At 36.2% G+C, this 21,109-nt stretch overlaps 1 protein-coding gene and 1 pseudogene across 2 annotated transcripts in view; one reads left to right on the forward strand and one right to left on the reverse strand.

Moving 5' to 3' along the window:
• Lama2 (laminin subunit alpha 2) overlaps positions 1 to 21,109 on the reverse strand; it is a 603,732-nt gene that overhangs the window by 458,776 nt on the left and 123,847 nt on the right. For both annotated transcript variants that reach the window (XM_057755686.1, XM_057755676.1), the window contains exon 2: positions 6,387 to 6,557. In XM_057755686.1, the coding sequence (XP_057611669.1) occupies positions 6,387 to 6,557 (171 nt within the window). The remainder of the gene's footprint in view (positions 1 to 6,386; positions 6,558 to 21,109) is intronic.
• Positions 15,595 to 15,933, forward strand: LOC130862335 (60S ribosomal protein L35-like; annotated as a pseudogene).

Here is a 21,109-nt window from a genome sequence, read left to right on the forward strand (position 1 = left end):
CTCTGGTAGTTGAGCAAATGCAGAAATCATCACATTAGGAATCAGAGCAGTACATGAAGTCTTATTGCCATTGCCCTTACAGAAAAACAGATAGAGAAAACATTCCCACATCTTCCTAATTCTTTTTGCTGTTGTTGTTCTCATTTGTGGAAGCAAAGCACACAGGCAGACATGATTCTAACAGAATTCATAGGTTTTTGGTAATTGCCAAGAAAATCCGTTTTTCTGAAAATTTTGATATCTGCTACTTCAAGTCAAATTGAAATGAGACTCAGCCAAGAAAAAAGATAAGAATATGTATCAACAACTAGCCATAATTCCCACTTTAATAATCATAATTAATTGCAAATACTGCTTAATTGTTGGCGGAGTTCCTTTATTTAAAAAATATAGAAACATTATTTCCTCAAAAAGGATAAACTATACAAATCAAAGAAAGAGCCAACTACATTTGAAAACTGGCTGGGGAATCATTATATAATCTTCTCAAACTGTTTGTGTTTTAATTAAGAAAAACAAATTACTAACAGCCAGAAAGTTCATTTCATTTTCTTTGCATGGTGATTAAATGCAGACCTTACGGGTTTATTCTGGAAGGCCCCTGAATTTGAAGAAATTTATCATTTGTTACTACAACTTTTACTCAAGTATTTATTGCCAAATTTTTATTCCTGTCATAGTTTATTATTTCTGTGTTTCCAGTATCAAAATTGATTTTGAAATGTAATGAAGCTGCTCACACTTAAAAATAACACAAAGTAAATGCAGGCTGTGACAAGTTTAAGAGACTCTAAGCGAGCAAACAGAGAAATCGGAGCTCTCCTCCTATGCACCACGCTTCATTGAAGGAACATTGGCTTTGATATGAAGAACTTTGTATGTCTACATCAAAACATTAGTTTCTTTCACTGAGATGCAAGAGACCCCAAATACACCCTGAAGCAGACAGGTGACGGGATGGGTCAGTGTCTCTGACTGACAAGGATGAGTCTTCCATTTCTCCAACCAGAGTCTCCACTTAATTCTTTTCCACCCCAAACTTGCATCGGTATCACTGTTTCTAGGACAGTATTCTCTTTCATCTTTCTCTGTTGTGTATAACACATTTACATATTTAAATGTATTTGTCTATTTAATGTACTTAGATTGTAATATACATCAATGTTAATTTTATATTTAATAAATTTTATGTAAGCATAGTCATAGTGATGTCAACACATTTCATCTATCTAATTCTCCCTCTTTCCTATCCTTAGTCTAAGCACACAACTTCACATTCCCACCACATTATGTCCATCATTCACCTACTACCATGTCTAGGATTCTAGACTTCCATGTCTTAGTAAAAACTGAGAAACCATTCCCCGAATAGATGGTGATTTCTGGCCAACAGAACACGTCTTCATTCCCCATGAATATACAAGTTATCCATAAATTCATTTACTTTCTGGCTTTTGCCTCAGTTTCCCTACTACCCTATATTTCTTCTCTGCTGTTTTTGCCTTCTCTTTGAGGGTCCATCCAGACATTTGCTGCTTCTCTTTTCACCCCATTCAGTATCTGCACCACAAATAACACCTCTTTTCTCTTCACATGGTATCACATTCTCCTGATTACCCGGCTTGAAATAGTTTTCTTCATCACCAGCCTTGATTATCCACAGTAATTTTCTTACCTAATGAAACTTCTTCAGGGCTCTGGCATTGTTTCTTGGCTGTTAACATACCAATCCAGAGGGAGCCAAAACCAAGCTGTGTTTAACACTGCCCAATTCCATGCATACACCAGAGTCACAAAAAGATATGAAAGTTTTTTTGTGGATTCCCTCTATGAAATACCTTAACTTTTCAAGGACCCTCGATTTACAATATCAGTAATATTGTTCATATACATGTCCATACATTCATATGTATGGATATATTATATCCAATTTTTTAAAAATCTTTAAATTTAATATAAAGCCATTTAGCTATTCTTCTCTCTCCCTCTCTCTCTCTTTCTCTCTCTCTCTTCTTTCCTTCCATTAAGAATAGCTCAATTAATCTATTCCCCTTAGTATTTTCCTTAGTATTAAAATATGGCAAAATAAAGTTATATATTTGTCCAAACTTATAGACTGCACATTGCTAAAAGTGAGACCCAATGTAAACTGTGACAGTTGGATGATAATGTGTTGATATAGGTTCAACAGTGTGAATTAGCACTTTAGACAGTGGGGATAATGAAGATTGCAAGGCTATGGAGGAGGCCACACATATGCTGAGGAGGTGGATATTTGTGAAACCTTGATACTTTGTTCTTTATTTAACTGTGAATAAAATTGAACAAATGAGAAAATTGTCTAGTTATATTTTCAACATCATCTCAATTACCATTATTTACTCTACTAATCTCTTTTCTAGGCAACCAGTATAGATACAGACATATTGTTTTCTAAAACATATCTGTAAGTCAGTCTTCATCTCTAAATTATTTTTAAATAATTTCATTTTATCATACAAATTCTTTACAGGCTAAAACAAATTATATATAGTCCCCCCCCAGTATGCCATGTTGTGTCACATCCTCTATATGTGTGCATGACTTACTTTGATAATTCACTTATTTTTCCTCTCACAGCCTCTATTGTGCATGACTCTCTCTTTGTACATAGGTTCTCTAGGCAAGTTCTTAGTGCCTGATCCACTTTTCCTTATTTCCTTATACTTTCTCTCGATTGAAGAATATGATTTTATTTTGTGCTTCTGTTTTGACTATAATACATGTTCTTATTCTGTGACACAGAGACATGGTTCACAGAGGCCAACAAGAAAGCTTGACATTCACCTCCTATTGGCCACTCCACTATTGGTTGGTAGGATCTTTCATTTAAGCTATTAGAAGCTTCCACACTCCACATGTATTGAGACTCTGTCTGCTGTCTAAAAATTTTAGTTCTTCCTAACTACTTGTACATCTTTTTACAAGGAAGCTTTTCTGTCTTATTCTGAATTATTTTCCTTTCTCAACTTTCTTTACCATCCTCTCATTACTCTTCAGTTCATATTTGACCTAAGCTGCCAGCTTCATCATGGTCTTGTCAGGAAAGTCTTTTCTCTGTCTTATTCTGATTTTTTATTTTATTTTTTTTACTTTTCTGACCTCTTCTCATCCTCTCCTCACTTATTAGCCTCTTTAGTTTATACTTGACCTAGGCTGCCAGCTTCATCATGGTTTCATCAGGCAAGCCTTCTCTTATACTGAGACTAAATTCTCTTATACTGAAACTAAATTCTCTCACTTCAGGACATGTGTTCATTAACCCTTGGCTCACTAGTTGAAGACAGGACCATAATTTATTCACCTTGGACCTAGAAAATAAGTAACCAATGAACAGTCAAATTCCATGTGAATCACCACATCCCCATATTTTAGAGTCAGTCTTATTTTTTTATCTTAGCTGCTGACACAGACTTCAACTAGTGCATTCCCTTTTATTATTTAACTTGGTGTATGGATGGGATACTGATGCGAAAAATGTTTATAGAATGACTAAGAGGGACCACTGCTGTAGGAAATCCTTCAGCCAGTAGCCATTAAGTTACTCACCCACTTGGGGGTGGCCTCTTATACTATAAATGCTGATGTCAAACATATGTTCTTTCTCTCTCTCTCTCTCTCTCTCTCTCTCTCTCTCTCTCTCTCTCTCTCTCTCTTCTGGCTGCTGGATTCAGTTGCTGTTCCCTGTTAGATCAGAGGACTGTGATCTGTAAGTCTACCCCTAAATAAATATCCCTTTATTATACTCAATTATAAACTAGTGTGATATTTCTTTTATGGGACCTGGCTTGACAGAAATCTTCTACGACAAATTGAGGCCCAATATGTGCCAGTTAAATCCACAAAAGAACAGAGTTAAGCACAGCTACTTGAAGGCCAGCATCTTGCTGTTGGCATGCTACAGCTCCTTTAAGGGAGGTCTTCCTGATTCATTGGTAACATAAAAAAAATCCACACAGTTTTGAAACAGTGGCTTCCAGGGCCTTGCTGCCAACTCAAACTCTGGCTCTTTCAGAAGGCCAAGCATTTAAATAGGGTTTATTGGCAGCCTGCTGCAAGTTACTTGGTGACAACATGAACCAACTGGTTACCAGAGTTGAGGTGATGAATGTGGCTCTCACCAAGCAGTCTAGAAGCAGTAAATGGACTTCCACCTTGTTGGACTGGGCAGAGGAAGCAGGCAAGGCTGTATTTGCCCTAGCAATGCTGCCACTTAGGTTTTTAAGAAGCACTTAGCATTTTAAGAAGCCTTCGTAGTCAGGAAAGAACTACAAATACACAATAAAGACAAATTCAAATGGAAAAAAAAACTCTAAATGGGTCACAGTGTTGTGTAAATGTACATAGCCTCAGGAGAAAGAAGAAAAAGAATATAGATAGTTATAAAAAGAAGTAAATTGTTTAAAAATGGTAAAGTCTTTAAAGAGAGAGAGTACACACAGCCATAGATGAAAGGATTGAAGAAAAACAAGCCACATAAAGATAGAATATACACAGAATGTATGGATTATTATATCATGATGGGTTTTATTTATTTATTTTTTTTTGAATTTTTTGACTGCAGAGAGACATTTGATTCTGGGGACTGCTATGCTAAACATATGTTTTAAAGGTTTCTTGATTTCAAAATTTGAGTCTAAGGATATTTTGCTTTGGAAAAGAGGTTCTTCTTTTGTTTCCACAGAGAATAGAAATATATGGAATCCTTCCAGACTAATTTGGTTTGATGAACCAAGGTCCCCCGAAATATCACTCTGAGCACCCCCAAAATACTTCACTCAACAAAAAGGAGGAAGCAGTTTGGAGAGAACTATACCCACATTCCAAAATACTGGCATAAATATTTGTTTACATATAAAGGGTGATATGCTATAGAGATTTGCATTGGTATGGATCTTGGTTTATTGATACAAATTAAGGGCAATTTTGTTATACTGTGTATATGTATTTCTGATCTTGATTAAAGTATTGTGTTTTTCCAGATCGTTTAAAAATGTAATGTATAATTAATAAATATAGGTTAATAGATAATCATATAGAATAGTCAATCATGTAGTCAGTTAGGTTTTCTAGATATTAAGAGATGTATTTCAGATGAATAAGCATCCTTCAAATCTTTCAAAGACTATAGAATTTGGCATTTAAAATGTTTTAAAAACTTGGGACTCTTCATGACAACAAAACACATTTGCTCCTGGCAGCACCAATTATTTCAAGAGGATGATGGGCATTATAGAGGCTCCTCGTGGAGTTTGCTAGTCATTTGGGCAAGAAACTGCTCTCACCTATCCTGCTTGATGTCATGCTGTATGAATTGGACGTGCAAGACTCACGGAAAAATGACTGTTGAAGTTGACTAAAGAAGATGAAACAGTCCTTTGGGAATTCCTGCTTCATGAAAGAGTCTGACAGACATTCTACAGGACACAGAAGAAAGTGACTGACAAACTGCCAATATAGGTGGAACTATCTTTGAAATTTCCTGCTTTGTGGAAAAGTCTGTCAGGTACTATGAGCCTGTGGGTTAAAGATTGGATGCCCTAATGTTACAGAAGAACTTTGGGTGACTGTCTAGGCAGCAAAATGTCTCTGTCAATTTTAGAGTTTTGGAAGTTGTTTACAATGCACTTTCTGTTTACTTCGGTAATATTATATTCTTCTGGAGTCTTTGATGATGTTGAAGAATATATAGTTATAGTTTTCCTTGGTTATGATAAAGATAAAGTAGATATAATTCTTGTAACTCTAATTCTTGTTTGATAGCTATTTTGTTATATGTAATTTAACTATATTAAGTTAAAACCTTCCTTTTTATATAAACAGAAGTGGGAAAATGATGTGGGAGGTCCTTCTGTTTATGTGTTCCTTTTATTGGTTAATGAATAAATAAACTCTTTGAGCCTATGGTAGTGCAGAACAAAACTAGGTGGGGAAAACTAAACTGAGTACTGGGAGAAAGAAGGCAGAGTTGGGGAGAAGCCATGTAGTCCTACCTGAGTCAGACACTGGAACTTTACCTGGTAAGCCACAGCCTCATGAAGATACACAGATTAATGGAGATGGGATAATTTAACATATGAGTTAGCCAGAAATACGCTTAAGCTCTTGGCCAAACAGTATTGCAAATAATATAGTTTCTGTGTGACTATGTCGGGGCTGAGCAGCCAAGAACAAACAAGCAGCATCATACAACAGACCACAAAGCACAACAAAAAGGAAAATTCTGGAAATCTTAGGCTCACAAGTTCTTTGACCTTAATACAGCTTGGCCTCCCTGTCTTTTTATCATCTATTCCATCCATTGCCATACAAATGAATAATAGATGTAACACAAACATAATACATACGGTGTGGGTGGCTGCTGTTTTGATTGCAGATTCGACACTGAGGATTCCTCACAGGCTGCCCAGGGACATGCTCCACCAACTTACAGTACATTTCGGGTCCTTTCTCCCCACATGTCGCATTGGTTGTGATGAGTGCATTAGAAGCAAGATTCAGGACAGCAGGAAATAAACCTAAAAGGAGCAACAAATGAAGGCATGTCACAATTCTTTGCTGTGCTTAAAGTGCAAATAAGTAATTTTTTCAAGATATTCAATCAATCAAAAATAAAATAATTAGTGACTAAACACATGACTTAAGTCAATGCACTACATCAAAAGTACATTACTAAAAGAATATTTCTTTTATTTATTTTAAAATTTAATTAAATAGTCATGTCTCAAGTACACATTTAAAAATAGCCTTCTTGTATTTGATATGATGGTATATTTCAATCTGAATCTATTCTATTCTATCTCAGCTATTTAATACCCAGTATTAAGCTCTAATCATATGTAGCTTCTGTACAACTACATACCTATGTTTTTCATGGTCCTTTTTAAAAAGATTTTTTAAATTTTTTTTTAAAAAACAATCCTTTCTATTTTTACATACCAATCCCAGTTCCCTCTCCCTCCCTTCCTCCTGCTCCCCCCACCTTTCACCCACCCCATCCTTTATCCTGTCTTCAGGGAGGCTAAGGCTTCCTAAGAGGAGTCAACAAAGTACTTTTATACTCCAATTATCATTTAGTGTAAATTGCCGCTACACTATGTGTATATACAGACTAGAGAAAAAAATAGTGCTAAGAGATCTTAGAAAACTATTTGTTGCTTGCTTCTGTGCTACTAAAACTTTATCATAAACCTAGTAGTCAAAGATCATAGGCCAGAAATTCCTTCTTTATGTCTAACGGAAGAATTTGACTTAAATAGGTCCATCTAAGTGCAAAGTTGAAAAGGCCTCTTGTTCCAGCTCAGAACCCAGTGGGGGTTTTTACTTCCTCTTAGGTGATGACAGATCTGCTACACATATATTTACAATTTGCATACCATGAATCTCCTTTCAATGGCAGCACCATAAAGTTAATTATATAAAACCCTTCTTCAATTGAAACCTCATCATGGAGAAGACATATTTGAGATGACAAATAAGTAGAATTGCTTTGTGAATGGAACGTTCTAGCTACTCAGGTTGTCTCAGCTCTGTATCAGAACCAGGGATGTCTCTATCATTTCAACTTCAGACAGAAATTTCTTCCTAGCTATATTCAATGCATGGTGTTTTACTGAGACCCTTAGACTCATAAGTTTATAGACTCTTTCTGCTTTAACTTCAAGTATTAACATGAGGTGAAGACAGAGTTGGAACTCAAGTTATTTGCAAGATTGAAAGATCACATACATGTTAGCTCATAAATATCAGTCTGCACCAGATGCCTATGGTAATAGCAACCATCTCTGTTCACACATATTCACAACATGCCAGACACTATTCTGTCAATGTCTGCCATCGCTCTAGTGCTTTTCATCTTCATGGACTCATTTGTGCCACACAACAACCATGTGATCTGCATGCTGCTTTACCTCTGCTTTATCAAGCTGCTAAGCAACTTGCCTGGGAGACAGATGGCAAGCAGCAGGGTTGTGCTTTACAACCAAGGCATCTGACCCCAGAGTCTAGCCTCTTAACACTGCCACAGTCTGATGTGAAACATATGGTTTGTATTCACTCGTAGCCTTAGTTGACCTTGGAATTGCACTGAAAGAAGTTTTTTTAAAAAGGAAAAAAAGAAGGAGTATTTTAAAACAATTGATTGGACTCAGATCTGCTTGCATTTGATTATTGAATTTTCTTTTTGACCAGAAGAATAGTAAAAACACAAAAATATTTTAAATATTGTAATTAGTCCCAAAACTTTAGAAGTAAATAAATCAACCCAAGTGATATCTCAGCTCTCATACATCACTACCAAATATATATTATATATTATATTATTAGAAATATCCTTATTCCTTCTGTTTTCACACTCTCTAATCTCTAAATGATCCTGGCTCCCCTCCTACAGCAAAACTCCCTCCTTAATATTCTCTTCTAAGCTTGTTTTCAGGTAGCAGATATTTGAAGTTTACTACTTTCCTTCATTTCTAGCACTTTCTAACGTTTACTTCTATTACTTCATTTCCTAGCTCAACTGTTCTTTCTATTGACATTGCTCACCTCTGCATCCTCTGACCCTCACACAATGAAGCAATCTATGTTTGTGATGTGGTCAGCTCATATGACCACTGTTCAGAGAAATACTAGACAGTCACAAATGCATTATATTTACTTCACAAAGAAAGGAGCGGCTTGTAAAATGTAAAGACTATCACAACAGGCATGCATTATATTTTTGATTTAGTCTTTTCTGCATATGAAATCAATGTTATTGGAAATAGTCTTATCACTTTCTGAAGTTATGAAATTGCAAATTTTAAATAATTAGTCTCCGGAGAACGACTTCTGTATCTTAGACATTTTATTCCCTAGTTTAGTAAATTATATATGATGAAATAAATGAGGTTCATCTAGATGTCTTTCTCCTCTGTCGTTCCATACCATTTTATGCTACCGTACAATTATTTCTTCATCAAAGGTATTTTAAGCATGTACTAAGCCATATATCCAAAACGTTGAGAAATACTAAGATGAGTTTGATGAGGCAGGGAACCTTAAATGAGCTCTTAGGAGAAACTGAAGCTTAATTTGTGAGAAAAGTACAAGAAAGGAATGAGCAAGAGTACCAGTCAGAGGAAATGGTGTCTGAGCTGGACTCTGTTGACAATCTATATGGTCACTCTGAAACTGTCAAAACATCTGAGGCTACCTTTGTCACAGTGCATAAGAAAAAACAATTGGATAAGTATGTGATATGGATATGGATACCTTGCTACACATAAATTCGCATAGTGGTTCATCAAGCAGAGCCTTATGTTTGTCATTCCTGCCCATTCATTTTTCTTATGTCCCCTTCTTCAAATATTTAAAGTATGAAAAGATACTATATGAAGAAAAACATAAGCTTAGTTTTCTGTTTGAGCGAGAGTTATATCCTTCTTTCTTTCTGAGGCTAGGTAGATAAGCTCCGTCTAACGTCTCCCAGGAAAACTAGTTTATGTATACAAAAGCTACCTTTGGCCTGCTGTAGACAAGTCTAAAGCTTACCAGGATACTGTGGATTTTGTTCTGTCATTTTTCTTTCCTCTTTAGCTGATAACTAGTCCTGAATGTCCTATGACTATGGGTTTTGTCTTGCTAATATTGGCAAATGCTTTGTACTCTGAAGTAATGCAGTCCTGTACGACTTAATTTGAGAAAATCAAAACAATCATAAAAGAAGGATCAGAAAAGGAAACGCAGGATCATACTATTTAGTGTGTATTCTATGTTTATAATATAAACAATTGGAATCCATGCCATTTTTGTACAGGAGTAAATGGATAAAATGAGTGAGAAAGATACAGCTATAAAAGGATTATAGATTCCCAAGTGACTTTCATCAAGAAGTCATGCTATGTTCTTTATGGTGCTTAATTCCCAACCACCCTACTGGGCAATTTCAGTTTTAAAAACAGTACAGTTCAAAGAAGATAAGTAACACACAATTAAAACTGAAAATGTAATGTGAACCTAGCTCTGAAAAGCTAAGGAAGCTCGATAAAGAGTCAGACCCTGATCCTCAGAAAATCTTATCAATTTATCTGCATCACAAAATAAAGAGCTTAGTCCCCACTCCACTATTGCTTCATAGGATTTTACACAACATACTAAGGTATTAATACAATTTATATTTAGCATCTTTCATTTTGTTCTATTGATTTGTTTCTACTATATGTATTGATTGGATCCTCAAAACTAACCTCTTCACAGTATAATTGCCTTGCTTCAAGGTCAAGGAGCAGTGACTTTACCAAATTTTATTACTATTTTGTTGTTGTTTTTTTTTTTAAATCAGTGAAGTGTATTGGTCTTGGAAGGTCCTCAATTAGTTGTTAATGAACAATACAAAGACTAAGTCGATATTTGAACTTTTATTGAATCTTTGGCATGACATATTTTGGAATACAATGCATTTTCATTGTATGCTCAACTTATTAGGTCATTCCCACTCATTCCCTCTCAAAAGCATAGGGGTGATATCTATTGTCATACTTGATATGGGTCACCTGCTAAGATTAAGTAACGATTAGGAGTGTAAATGAACTACAAAAAAACTGATGAACATTTTAAGAATATTGACTTGCAGGTTCTCAATTCAATTTGAGATCCTTTAATTTTAATGACATAAAACCCACTGCTTATTACCATATAACCATGATTGATGTTTTTCTGAATAGACTCTAAACTAATTACATTTAGTTGGTTTTACAGTTATAAAAATAAAGTCCTCGCCGGGAGGTGGTGGTGCATGCCTTTAATCCCAGCACTTGGGAGGCAGAGGCAGGCAGATCTCTGGGAGTTCGAGGCCAGCCTGGTCTACAAGAGCTAGTTCCGGGACGGGCACCAAAGCTACAGAGAAACCCTGTCTCGAAAAAACCAATAAAAAAATAAATAAATAAAATAAAGTCCTCAGTAAGCCAAATGAACATTGTTCTTTATCTATTATGTGTATGAGAAATTATAATTTGGATACTACTTAAAATAATATATTTAGTTTTCTAAATATATATATTTGGTAAAGGAACAACTTGGAAAAAGTCTCGATCTAAATAAGGGAACAAATAAAAAAATGCTCCTTTATGGCAAATATTTAGAAAACTCACTGCAACTTGACTGATTTTGTTGGGTGTGCTTAAATTGTTTGCTTGTTCATGATGTGGCATCTCCATATATGTTGGTATGGTTTTCATGTTCTGCACAATCAGGGCTGTCTTTCAATGGTACATACATTTTAAAGCCTACTTAAGCTTCTTTCAAAGTTAAGAGTTAGTTGTGATTGGACTAAAGCTTCCATAGATAGAAGCTGTGAATTCTCTTGATACCAGATGGTCTGTTGACATGGGAGCTGCTGTCGAATCAGAGGAACTGATTCGATAAAGATAGGAAGAGTGTGTGCACCCAAGAAGGAAATGGCGGAGGATCATTTTCCAATATCCACAGTTTATCCCCTGGAAAAATGAAAGAGCAAAACTCAGGAGCCACACAGCTCTCAAGAGATGAGGGACATGCTAGGACAGGGTCACATAAAAAGTGACTCCAAATCTGCTCAGAGACTAGATGACAAGAGCCCTAATCTAGCAGGCCTAGGAAGGTTATAGATTTGCGTTTGAAGTGTGAATACGTTTAGTTAGCAACTACCAACAGAGACAATGGGAGAGCATTCTTCACAAGAACATAGCAGAATCCAGAGTTTCAACAATGAATGTTTCACAAAATCCAATGTGCACTGACAACTAACACTAGACAAAGAAATAATAAAATTTAACTCAAATAGAGGTCACTACTGAGAACATGGAAATAAGCAAACAAGTTTCAAAGCAGTATTTTAAACTATATTAATTAATATATTCACATGGAAAGGCTTTCAATTACAAGAAATTCATGAATCTTTTTTATCAAAGTTGAATGATAAATATGTAATTCAATTATTTGAAAAGTTTAATCCAATTGCCAGTAATTAGTAAAAAATTGGGTATAAGAGCAAGAAATAGAAACAGATTAAGCAAAAATAAAAAAACCAGAAGGTCATTTATATAAACGGTCAAACTGAAACTATGTGGGGAAAAAAATCAATGAAAAATTAAGTGCTGCTTTTAGTAGCATGGGTTGACTGGGAAGAGGTTTAAAGGAAACTCTGAAAATAACAATACTCCTGACAACGGTTTCAATTATACAGGCGTACACATCTGTTAAAACTTACTGTTACCTGCTGTGAGTGAAGGTTATAGTCAAAATTGACTTATATATTTCATTGTGGGCAATTTTAATCCAAAAAGAAAATAATCAACACTTACATCCTGTTAATAATGGATATGAAACAATTTTCAGTTATGAGAAGGCTGCTTCAAACTCCAAACTTGAATAAAACATATCAAAAGCGGTGATGAATTCAAAGTAGATCTGTCCATGTAAATATATACGAAAAAATGCAAAGACAGCAAAATGTTAATTTTAGAATCCCAATTGTAAATAATATTGTGTTTAGCACATAAGATTTTAAAACTTTGCTGAAGAAAGGAAATTTTTTATCACAAAATTTTGATAATGAAGCTCTATAGAAATGAGGCTGTTAAGAGCATTTGCTGCTCTTCAAGAGGACTTGAATTTGGTTCCTAGCATTCACAACAGGCAGCTCACAACCACCTATAGCTACAGCATGAAAGGAGAATCTGACACCCTCTTCTGGTCTCTTCACACATATCACATACAAAACACACACACACACACACACATTCACATAGGGGATTTTTAAGTCTTTAGGTACAATCTATATCTAAGATTCACTTTATGCTTTGGTTTCAGTCAACATTCAAAATCAGCACAAACATTTAACATTTCTTAAATGTGTGAAAAGATGGTTGGATGCTACAAAGGAAATTGTCCTTTCATATTTCCTCAGAACTAGATTGAAGTGGGAGCTGCGGGCTGTGTTCCTGCCACCCCAGCTCCTGGTCGCCTGGCTAGCTTATGCCACTAGATGAACTAAACAACAAAAAGCACTGATAGAAAATCATTTCACTCTGATTAATAAAAGAAACCCAGTATCCACTTCTCTTTCTCCATTCCTGCTTACGCCTGTTTCTTTAACCAAAAGAAGTCCCCTGTAGGCATGCAATCATACAGTTGCTTCTGGTCATGATTTTAACTATATGAGATGGGAGGGGAAGGATTTTCATTACAACTGACAATTACCACTGATAAAGCCATCTTTGCAATGGTTCATGCTGTAGATGCTTGAACACACAACTGTCCAACCATGTTGGTGGTGTTTATCATAGCAAATACAGATTACTCACAGTAACAAACATATTATTATGTCACCCTGTTGCTGTTACAGAACTTTGACTTTAGAATTCCCTCAGATTAGATAAAAAAATATGCTTCAGTGTGTTAATTTTCTTATATACAGGTTTTAAGTAATACATTATTTTTAATTATACATTTATTTCTAGGTTGCTTACACATTCATTAAAATGTAATAATTTTCAGCAATGTGTTGTAAACATGTGTATAGTATGCTGTGTATGTTAGATTAATCTAAGTGCGATTTTTATTCCAACTTTAACTTCCGCAGACAGATTATATCAGTGAGCAACATAAAGGACTTTGTGATTAAGCAGCCTTTACTTACATTGATATTATAAAGTGCCTATTTAATTATAAACAAATTTTATCAATTGAAAATGGTTTAAAACTATTTTAAAATATGCAGATTTCCCTCAGGGGTATGTATGTCATTTGTATTTCATAACACACTGTTCTTATTATATTTAATTGTATCTTGAAATTGCATACTTATTTGTTTAAATGATGATTAGAATAAATGTTTTATTTACAAAAAAAAAAAAAAAAAGAAAAGAAAATCATTTCACCCTGATACCCACAGTTCCTCAACCAGCAGGACCTCTGTTTTCCCTGGGCAACTTTCCAGTTCCAGTTTCCCTTTTAAGGAAGTAAAGGATTTTGACTTTGGATCACATTAAGTATACAAGGGTTGTCTTGTGAAGAATGGCATGAATTGGGGTGAAATGCATTCAGCACAGTGGCTGAGCTTTGTGTGTGTGTGTGAGATAGAGAGAGTTACTGTGAGTAGTGTGGTACTGCGTGTGTGTGGTACTGTGAGTGTGTGTAAGATACTGTGATTGTGTGTGTGTGTGGTACTGTGACTGTATGTGTGTGTGTGGTACTGTGACTGTGTGTGGGTGTGGTATTGTGATTGTGGGTGTGAGAGTTACTGTGAGTAGTGTGATACTGTGTGTGTGGTACTGTGAGCGTGTATGTGGTGTTGTGATTATATGCGTGTGAGTGTGTGTGTGGTACTATGTGTATGTATGTGTATGTATGTTTTATTGTGAGTGGTGTGGCACTTTTATCTATATGATAAAAGCCTCTTGTCTGGTAGCAAAAAGGAATCAGATCAATGAAGCCTAGTGCAAAATTAAATTCTACTACATGATAACTTCAAACAGTATTATAATGAAAAATATGGTATGTGTGTGTGTAGTGTTTTGCATACTGGTGCCTTTGTTCGTGTATGTGTGCACATGTTTGTGTGAATATGTTTGTGTGCATGTGGGGGCCAGAGGTCAATATCAAGCATCTTCCTATGCAGCCTGTGAGAGACAGGATCTCTCACTGAACATGATGCTCACTGACTTTGTCATGCAGACTGGCCAGAGGACTCCAGGGACATTTTGGTCTTTCCCTGCTCCCAGAACTTGGATTTCAGGCACATCCTCTATGCCTAGCTGGATGTCGATGCTGGGGACCTAAATTCAGGTGCAGCTACTTGAACAACTAGCTTTTTACTGACTGAGCAATCTCTTAAGCTTGCAAATTAATTTTCTTTCCAAAGCCCAGCCCTGTCTCATCACTGTTCACGCTAAAGGAGCATCGCCCTCACCTGCTTTTTCAGTGCTGAGCCATGTGGAAACTGCTCTGCTCTTCTTCCTGTCTGCATACAGTTGTGGTCCCACATCTCTGCTAGCTTCACGGGCAGCTCTTATTGTTCATTTGCAAACAGCTTCATTCTAAGAAAGTGCTCCTCACCATGATCTGAATCCTCGCCTTCCTAGGACAGCTATGTTTCTTCTGATTTCCCAGTGGGCCCACAGTACGTCCACAGAATTCACAAAGAGACTTGCAAGCCAGTTCATCCCATATCTCCCAGACACTCCTTTTCCAAGATTCAAATAATCATTCTCTTCGCAATACTCTTCTCCAATGTGGAGTGACTCCATAAAAATGACTCCAAAATTGTGCCCGATTCAGTCATTTTTAGCTCAAATGTCTATCGTTCTCTTCTCATGGGTAATTATCAACCAGTGTGAATTGTGATCTGCTGCAATCAGAGATTTTAAAAAGTATGTTGCAAATGTTTGTGTTCAAACTTCGTCATTGTAAGATATTTACTTCCAGTTCATAATTTGTGTCTCTAGATTAACTCAGTAGATATTTTAATTTAACTTTAATTTGAAGTTGCCTAACTAGTTCTTGGACCAAGCGGCCTCAGCAGTGAGTAACGTAGCCATGGCCAAGATTAAGGCTCGGGACCTGCACGGCAAGAAGAAGGAGGAGCTGCTAAAACAACTGGACTATTTGAAGGTGGAGCTATCCCAGCTTCACGTCGCCAAGGTGACAGGTGGCGCTGCGTCCGCAAATCTATCGCCCATGTTCTCACCGTCATTAACCAGACTCAAAAGGAAAACCTCAAGAAGTTCTACGAGGGCAAGAAGTACAAGCCTCTGGATCTGCGATCAAAAAAAACTAGAGCCATGCGCTGTGGGCTCACCAAGCACGCTGAAGACAAAGAAGCAGCAGCGGAAGGAGAGGCTGTACCCGCTACGCAAGTATGCGGTCAAGGTCTAATGGAAGGGCAATAAAGTGTAAGACTGGCAAAAAACAAACAAACAAACAAAGACAAATTGTCTAACTAGTCTTTTTGTCTAATTTTGATCCCCTTGATTTTCAACAGTGTCATTGAAGTAATCTCTCTAAAAAATCCTGTTACGTTCTTGTTTTAAGGCATTTGTGAGTTGCCTGTTGTAGTCAAATTTCACGGTCAGCTACATATTAATATTAGAGTGCATGCTTTCCTATATTCAAGTTGGCTGATGACATCATCTTACAAATAAAGCAAGAATTTTAAAATTCCCTTTGTGTGAATTTTGTCCTGTCTACATAATCCGTGCAATATACTCAACTCTCATGACCTAGCTCAAATGTTCCTTAGTCACTAAACATGGTTTTTGGCTTTGCTACACTGAATTTGCTCCCTTCCTGGTGTGGTATAGTACATTTTATTATAGTCCTCAAAATGTTTTAAATCCTGTGCAGTGGATATCTAGCCTATAACATGGTTAGGTATATAAATATCACCAGCTAACACATAATACCACTGAGAGTGGAATAAACTTATTGGCACCTTGGGATGTTAAATATATGGAATTATTTTGTTATTTTAGCCAAATGAAAGAGAACTGAAGGAAAAAAATCACAGCAGTTGAAAAATAAGTAAACTTTTATCATGTCTTGGTGTCTTCAGTTCCTGCTCCATTTCTACTCTTTCTATTCTATCACAAATGCCCAAATGAACAAATATCTATGCACAGTTGCTTCACTATGTACTTATATGGAAATAAAACCTCTGGGAATTGCCTTTCACCTAAAGCATAACAGCCGGAATTCTTAGTATCCCGAGCATTTGTAATCAGACTACAACGTGACAATCTGAATGACCTCTAATCACAACCATTTCAAAAAAGACACAACAAAAACACAGTGATCATGATCATACATAGCCACAAGGTCACTTAATGACTGGATTTTCAATATTTGGTTACCCTTTAGCCATTGAACTTTCTATTTGTATTACCTTTGTACGAATTTTTTACTTGTACTACCTTTGTGTAATTTTGATAGACTATTATTTTAAAATACTATTTTAGAGGATCCAATATATTTAGTGCATATGTTAAAGGAAATATAATGTTATGTGGAGTTAATAGTTCCAGACATGCTTTTCCTTTGTTATCAGCTAACTATGAGCTAAATACTAAGCTAGCGAAATATTGTGGAGTAGTTGTCTTGGTTACTTACGCCTAGCACAATATTGTAGTTAACAGTTCAAGGTACCTATATGGATGTATATAGATGCAAATATATATACATAGGTATACTTAGTTTTGTGTTTATATGCAGATATGTGTACTTAATTTCTCAAAAAATACTTCTTGTCAGTTTTCATATCCTACGTGAAATACCCACATTAATAGAAAAAACTGATATGCAATGATATTTGTTGGCTTGATGAGAAAAAAATATTCTTGAGTCACTGCAACAACTGTTTTCAATCTACTCATTTTAATGATGGAGTTCAGTCGTGTATTATTTATACTACGTGGCAGATCTCTGCCTTCCTCCTTGTCATTTCCTCTTTTCTTATCATCTTAGTCGGGGTACATGGTATTTCTCCTGAGTTCTTGCCATGCACCTATCACCTCTCATGAGAAAAAAAAATGTGTGTGGAGTGGAGCTGTTTGAATGTTTCTAATTTTCCATTTCAGTTTCTAGGTCTGTAGAGCATTTTAAAACATATTCATGCGTGTAAACAGGGCTGTTTGCAAGTGATTCGCTATTTAAAAGACAAAAGAGTCCATGCCAATTGCAAATGTTCTAAGATGTGTCAAGGAAGTAAAGGAGACACTTGTCTGTTGAAATCCTAGCTATGTGGGTGTGTAGGAATACACTAGTATAAAGCAAAATTGGAACAAAACAAAATGTTGAAGAGAATGACTTCCAGCTGTGCACCGCAGGAAGTAACTTAATGCTCTCCATCCACAATGCAGATGAAGAGTTTTATAGAACTGAAAAATCAACCCAATTTGAACTAATCGCAGTCCAGACATACAGCGCTTGCGAGCTGTGAGAAAAAATAACATCCAACCCACTTGGCCAGAAGCAAACAAAGCCAAGGAGACAATGCACTCCGGTTCTGTTTCCACGACTTGCAAATTTGTCTCATAATTCATCACTTAGTTCTGCCCTTCCAAATTTTTCAGCTTCCAAAATAAAAGAACATTCCCAACGGCCTGTGACTTGGTTTTCTTTCTTATTTTTTCCCCAGAAACAAACAAACAAACAAAAAGTAGTTTATGTTCCTCTGTGGAATTATTTTTAAAGATCACTTACTCTTGTATTTTTTTAATAGAGAAAGATAAAAACTCAAGTAGTTTTATTTTTATCACCAAAAGAAAAATAAACCAGACATGATCATAGGAATGGCCCTTGGTTGTATGCAAGATCAGCACCGAGACATTGACTCTGCCTAACAGATACTCACTAAAGCAAGGATTAGGAACACAATTGGCTTCTCAGCCACTTGGTCCAGCCTAGAAGACTATTACTATATTCTTAAATCCTATTTAAAGCAAGGTTAAATACTAATTACTATATCATTTGCTAGGGCCTAAAATTAAGACATACCTGAGAAAATAACTGTCATTATAGCCCAAATACCCGGGAGAAACAATGATATACAAAGAAAATCATAACAGTTTATAACAGTGCATTCAGATGGTGATATTTGCACTTCAATCTCTCCAAATTTCTGAACATGCTTTATGAAATCAATTCTAACCATGCCGTTCTTGGCAAAGTATTTACTATAACATACTTCTTGAAGCTAAAAAAAAAAAAATCAAACTTAGCAAGATATCTAGTGATTAGATTGAACATATTTTAATCTCAAACTTAACTGCCCTAAAAACAAGTCCCCAACAGGCTCTGCTCCTGTCCTTTACCAAGAACTTGCAAAGCTGTTCAGCTTACATTTCCAGTTGTACCTGCCACCCAGGCAAAACTAGAATCTACCCACTGTTTTATTTATGTTGAAGTATGTTCTTCCTATAGGAGAATCCTGAACAAGAATCCAGATGGTTTTCAAAATCAGTATGTTATAAAAAAATCATCATCTTTGTTGAGCCTTTTATTTAGAATGTTCTAGCATGAAGGTACCCAAATATATATTGAGAGGGTAGCAGTTGGGGTGAATCAACCCCCTCAAGAATCCATCCAACGTCACTTCATAAGTACCAGCAGAACATATGTTCAGTGCCTGTTCTTGTCTGCCTACTTCAAAATCAACCCTATAAACCGGATGTCTCCTTGGCTGGTCTTTAAACCACTAAAGTTGAAGTCAAGAGGCTTAAGTTAGCAATAGCACAGGAAAGGTACTTGCAATGCAGCAAACCAATAGAATACTTTATGCTATGTCTGCTGTTGATAATCCTACAATAAAAACTAAAGCATGATAATTCTCAATACCTCTTGCTGTACCAGGAATGCATGCTGGCATTTAAAGCCTGCAAAATAAGGTATTCATGCATGTTTTAATGTACACAGTAGCCTCAGGGGAAGTATTGTTCCTGTGTTTTTTAAAGTCTGTTTCTCTATTCTTATTTCTACTGATGAAAGAACATATAAAAATTCCGCTATGCCTTCTGTTTACCCTGGCTTAAAACACCTAGGTGAGTGAAAATAAGAGACATATTCATTTCCTTCACATTTTTTGTTTGTTTTTTATGAGTAACTGTTAGTTTCTCAGGAACTCTTTCTTATTTCATTCTTTCTTCCCTCTCAATAATGTCATCTACTTCCCAGCCTTTTCTGGACTCAATAACTCTTCACTGTAGCGCTGGGTCAGAAATCTCTTGGAAGCTTTAGACCTATTTCTCCCATAGTGCCTGACAACACGTCTCATACATCTCAGGAACAAAGGAGAGCTTGGGTTTGCCCATGTTCCAGGCTTTACCCAGAATATGCCCTGGATTCATTATTTCTGCGTTTCCTTTAATCCAAAGTACGCTGCTTGATCCTCCAGGGGCATCATGATGAAAACTGGATATCAATAAATATTCAAGTCATTTCATCACTAAATACTATTCTAATTTTGGACCAGTTTTCAAACCCAGCTGTTTTTCCAGCGTTGCTGCCAGCACGTAGAGGCAAATCATAAGCATTTCTAGCATCAGGAATTCTGCTGTGAGTTGTCTAATAGGCAGACTCCTGATTGCATTTTGCCTTTCTTCAACTATATATAAAATGAACCCTCCTTAAGATGAAAATCAAATTAGTTCCTTCTTTTTAAGAAAAAACTTTCAACAGAATGTTTTGGACCTAGATGAAAATTCAATAATATTGCCATGGCTCACAAGATCTTTCCATCATATTCCCAATTCCCTTATTAGTCAGTTTTTATAAAAAGGCAATGTTTTATTCTTACTCATGACTGTCTAGAAGTCTTGGCTAAACAATACCTACCCTCTCTTCATGTTTACTTATAGCTCAAAGGTGTTTCTTCTTTTATTTTATCTTCTCCCTTTTCTCAAGGGATGTTTGTGTATGTGTGTGTGTGTGTGTGTATGAAAGAAAGGGAGCAAGAGAGAAGGAGGGAGGAGAGAGAGAGAGAGAGAGAGAGAGAGAGAGAGAGAGAGAGAGAGAGAGGGAGGGAGGGAGGGAGGGAGATTGTATCCATGGGTTTGTACATACTAGCTCACATGCTACCACTGAGTTATATACCAATTGTTATTTTAATTCTTTCTTTATTTGTTTGTTTTGTTTTCTCAGATAGAGTTTCTGGGTGTATTTCTGACAGTCTTGGAACTTGCTTTGCAGACCAGAATGGCCTTGAATTCACAGAGTTCTGTCTGTCTCTGCCCTCTAAGTGCTGGGAATAAAGGCATGCACCACCACATCGGGCTTTACTTTTTCATTTCAAAACAGGGTTATTTACTTATCCAGGATGGTCTTGTTGCCATCCTCCTCACTCAGCTTCCCAAGTAACTAGGACTACTATGGTACCACATCCAGCTAGAATCTTCTGTTGTAATGCCTGAAAATATACTAAATACAATGCATAATTTTAAAAATTGTAATATAAACTTTGAGATAGGACAAATCATATATTTTGCTTTCTGTTGGTGCTGATTAACAAGCTCTCAGAGCCAAGGGAGCCAGATACATGAGGTACAGCAAAATGTTCTCC

This window comes from Chionomys nivalis, chromosome 2 (assembly GCF_950005125.1).
Source record: "Chionomys nivalis chromosome 2, mChiNiv1.1, whole genome shotgun sequence".
Lineage (NCBI taxonomy): Eukaryota > Metazoa > Chordata > Mammalia > Rodentia > Cricetidae > Chionomys > Chionomys nivalis.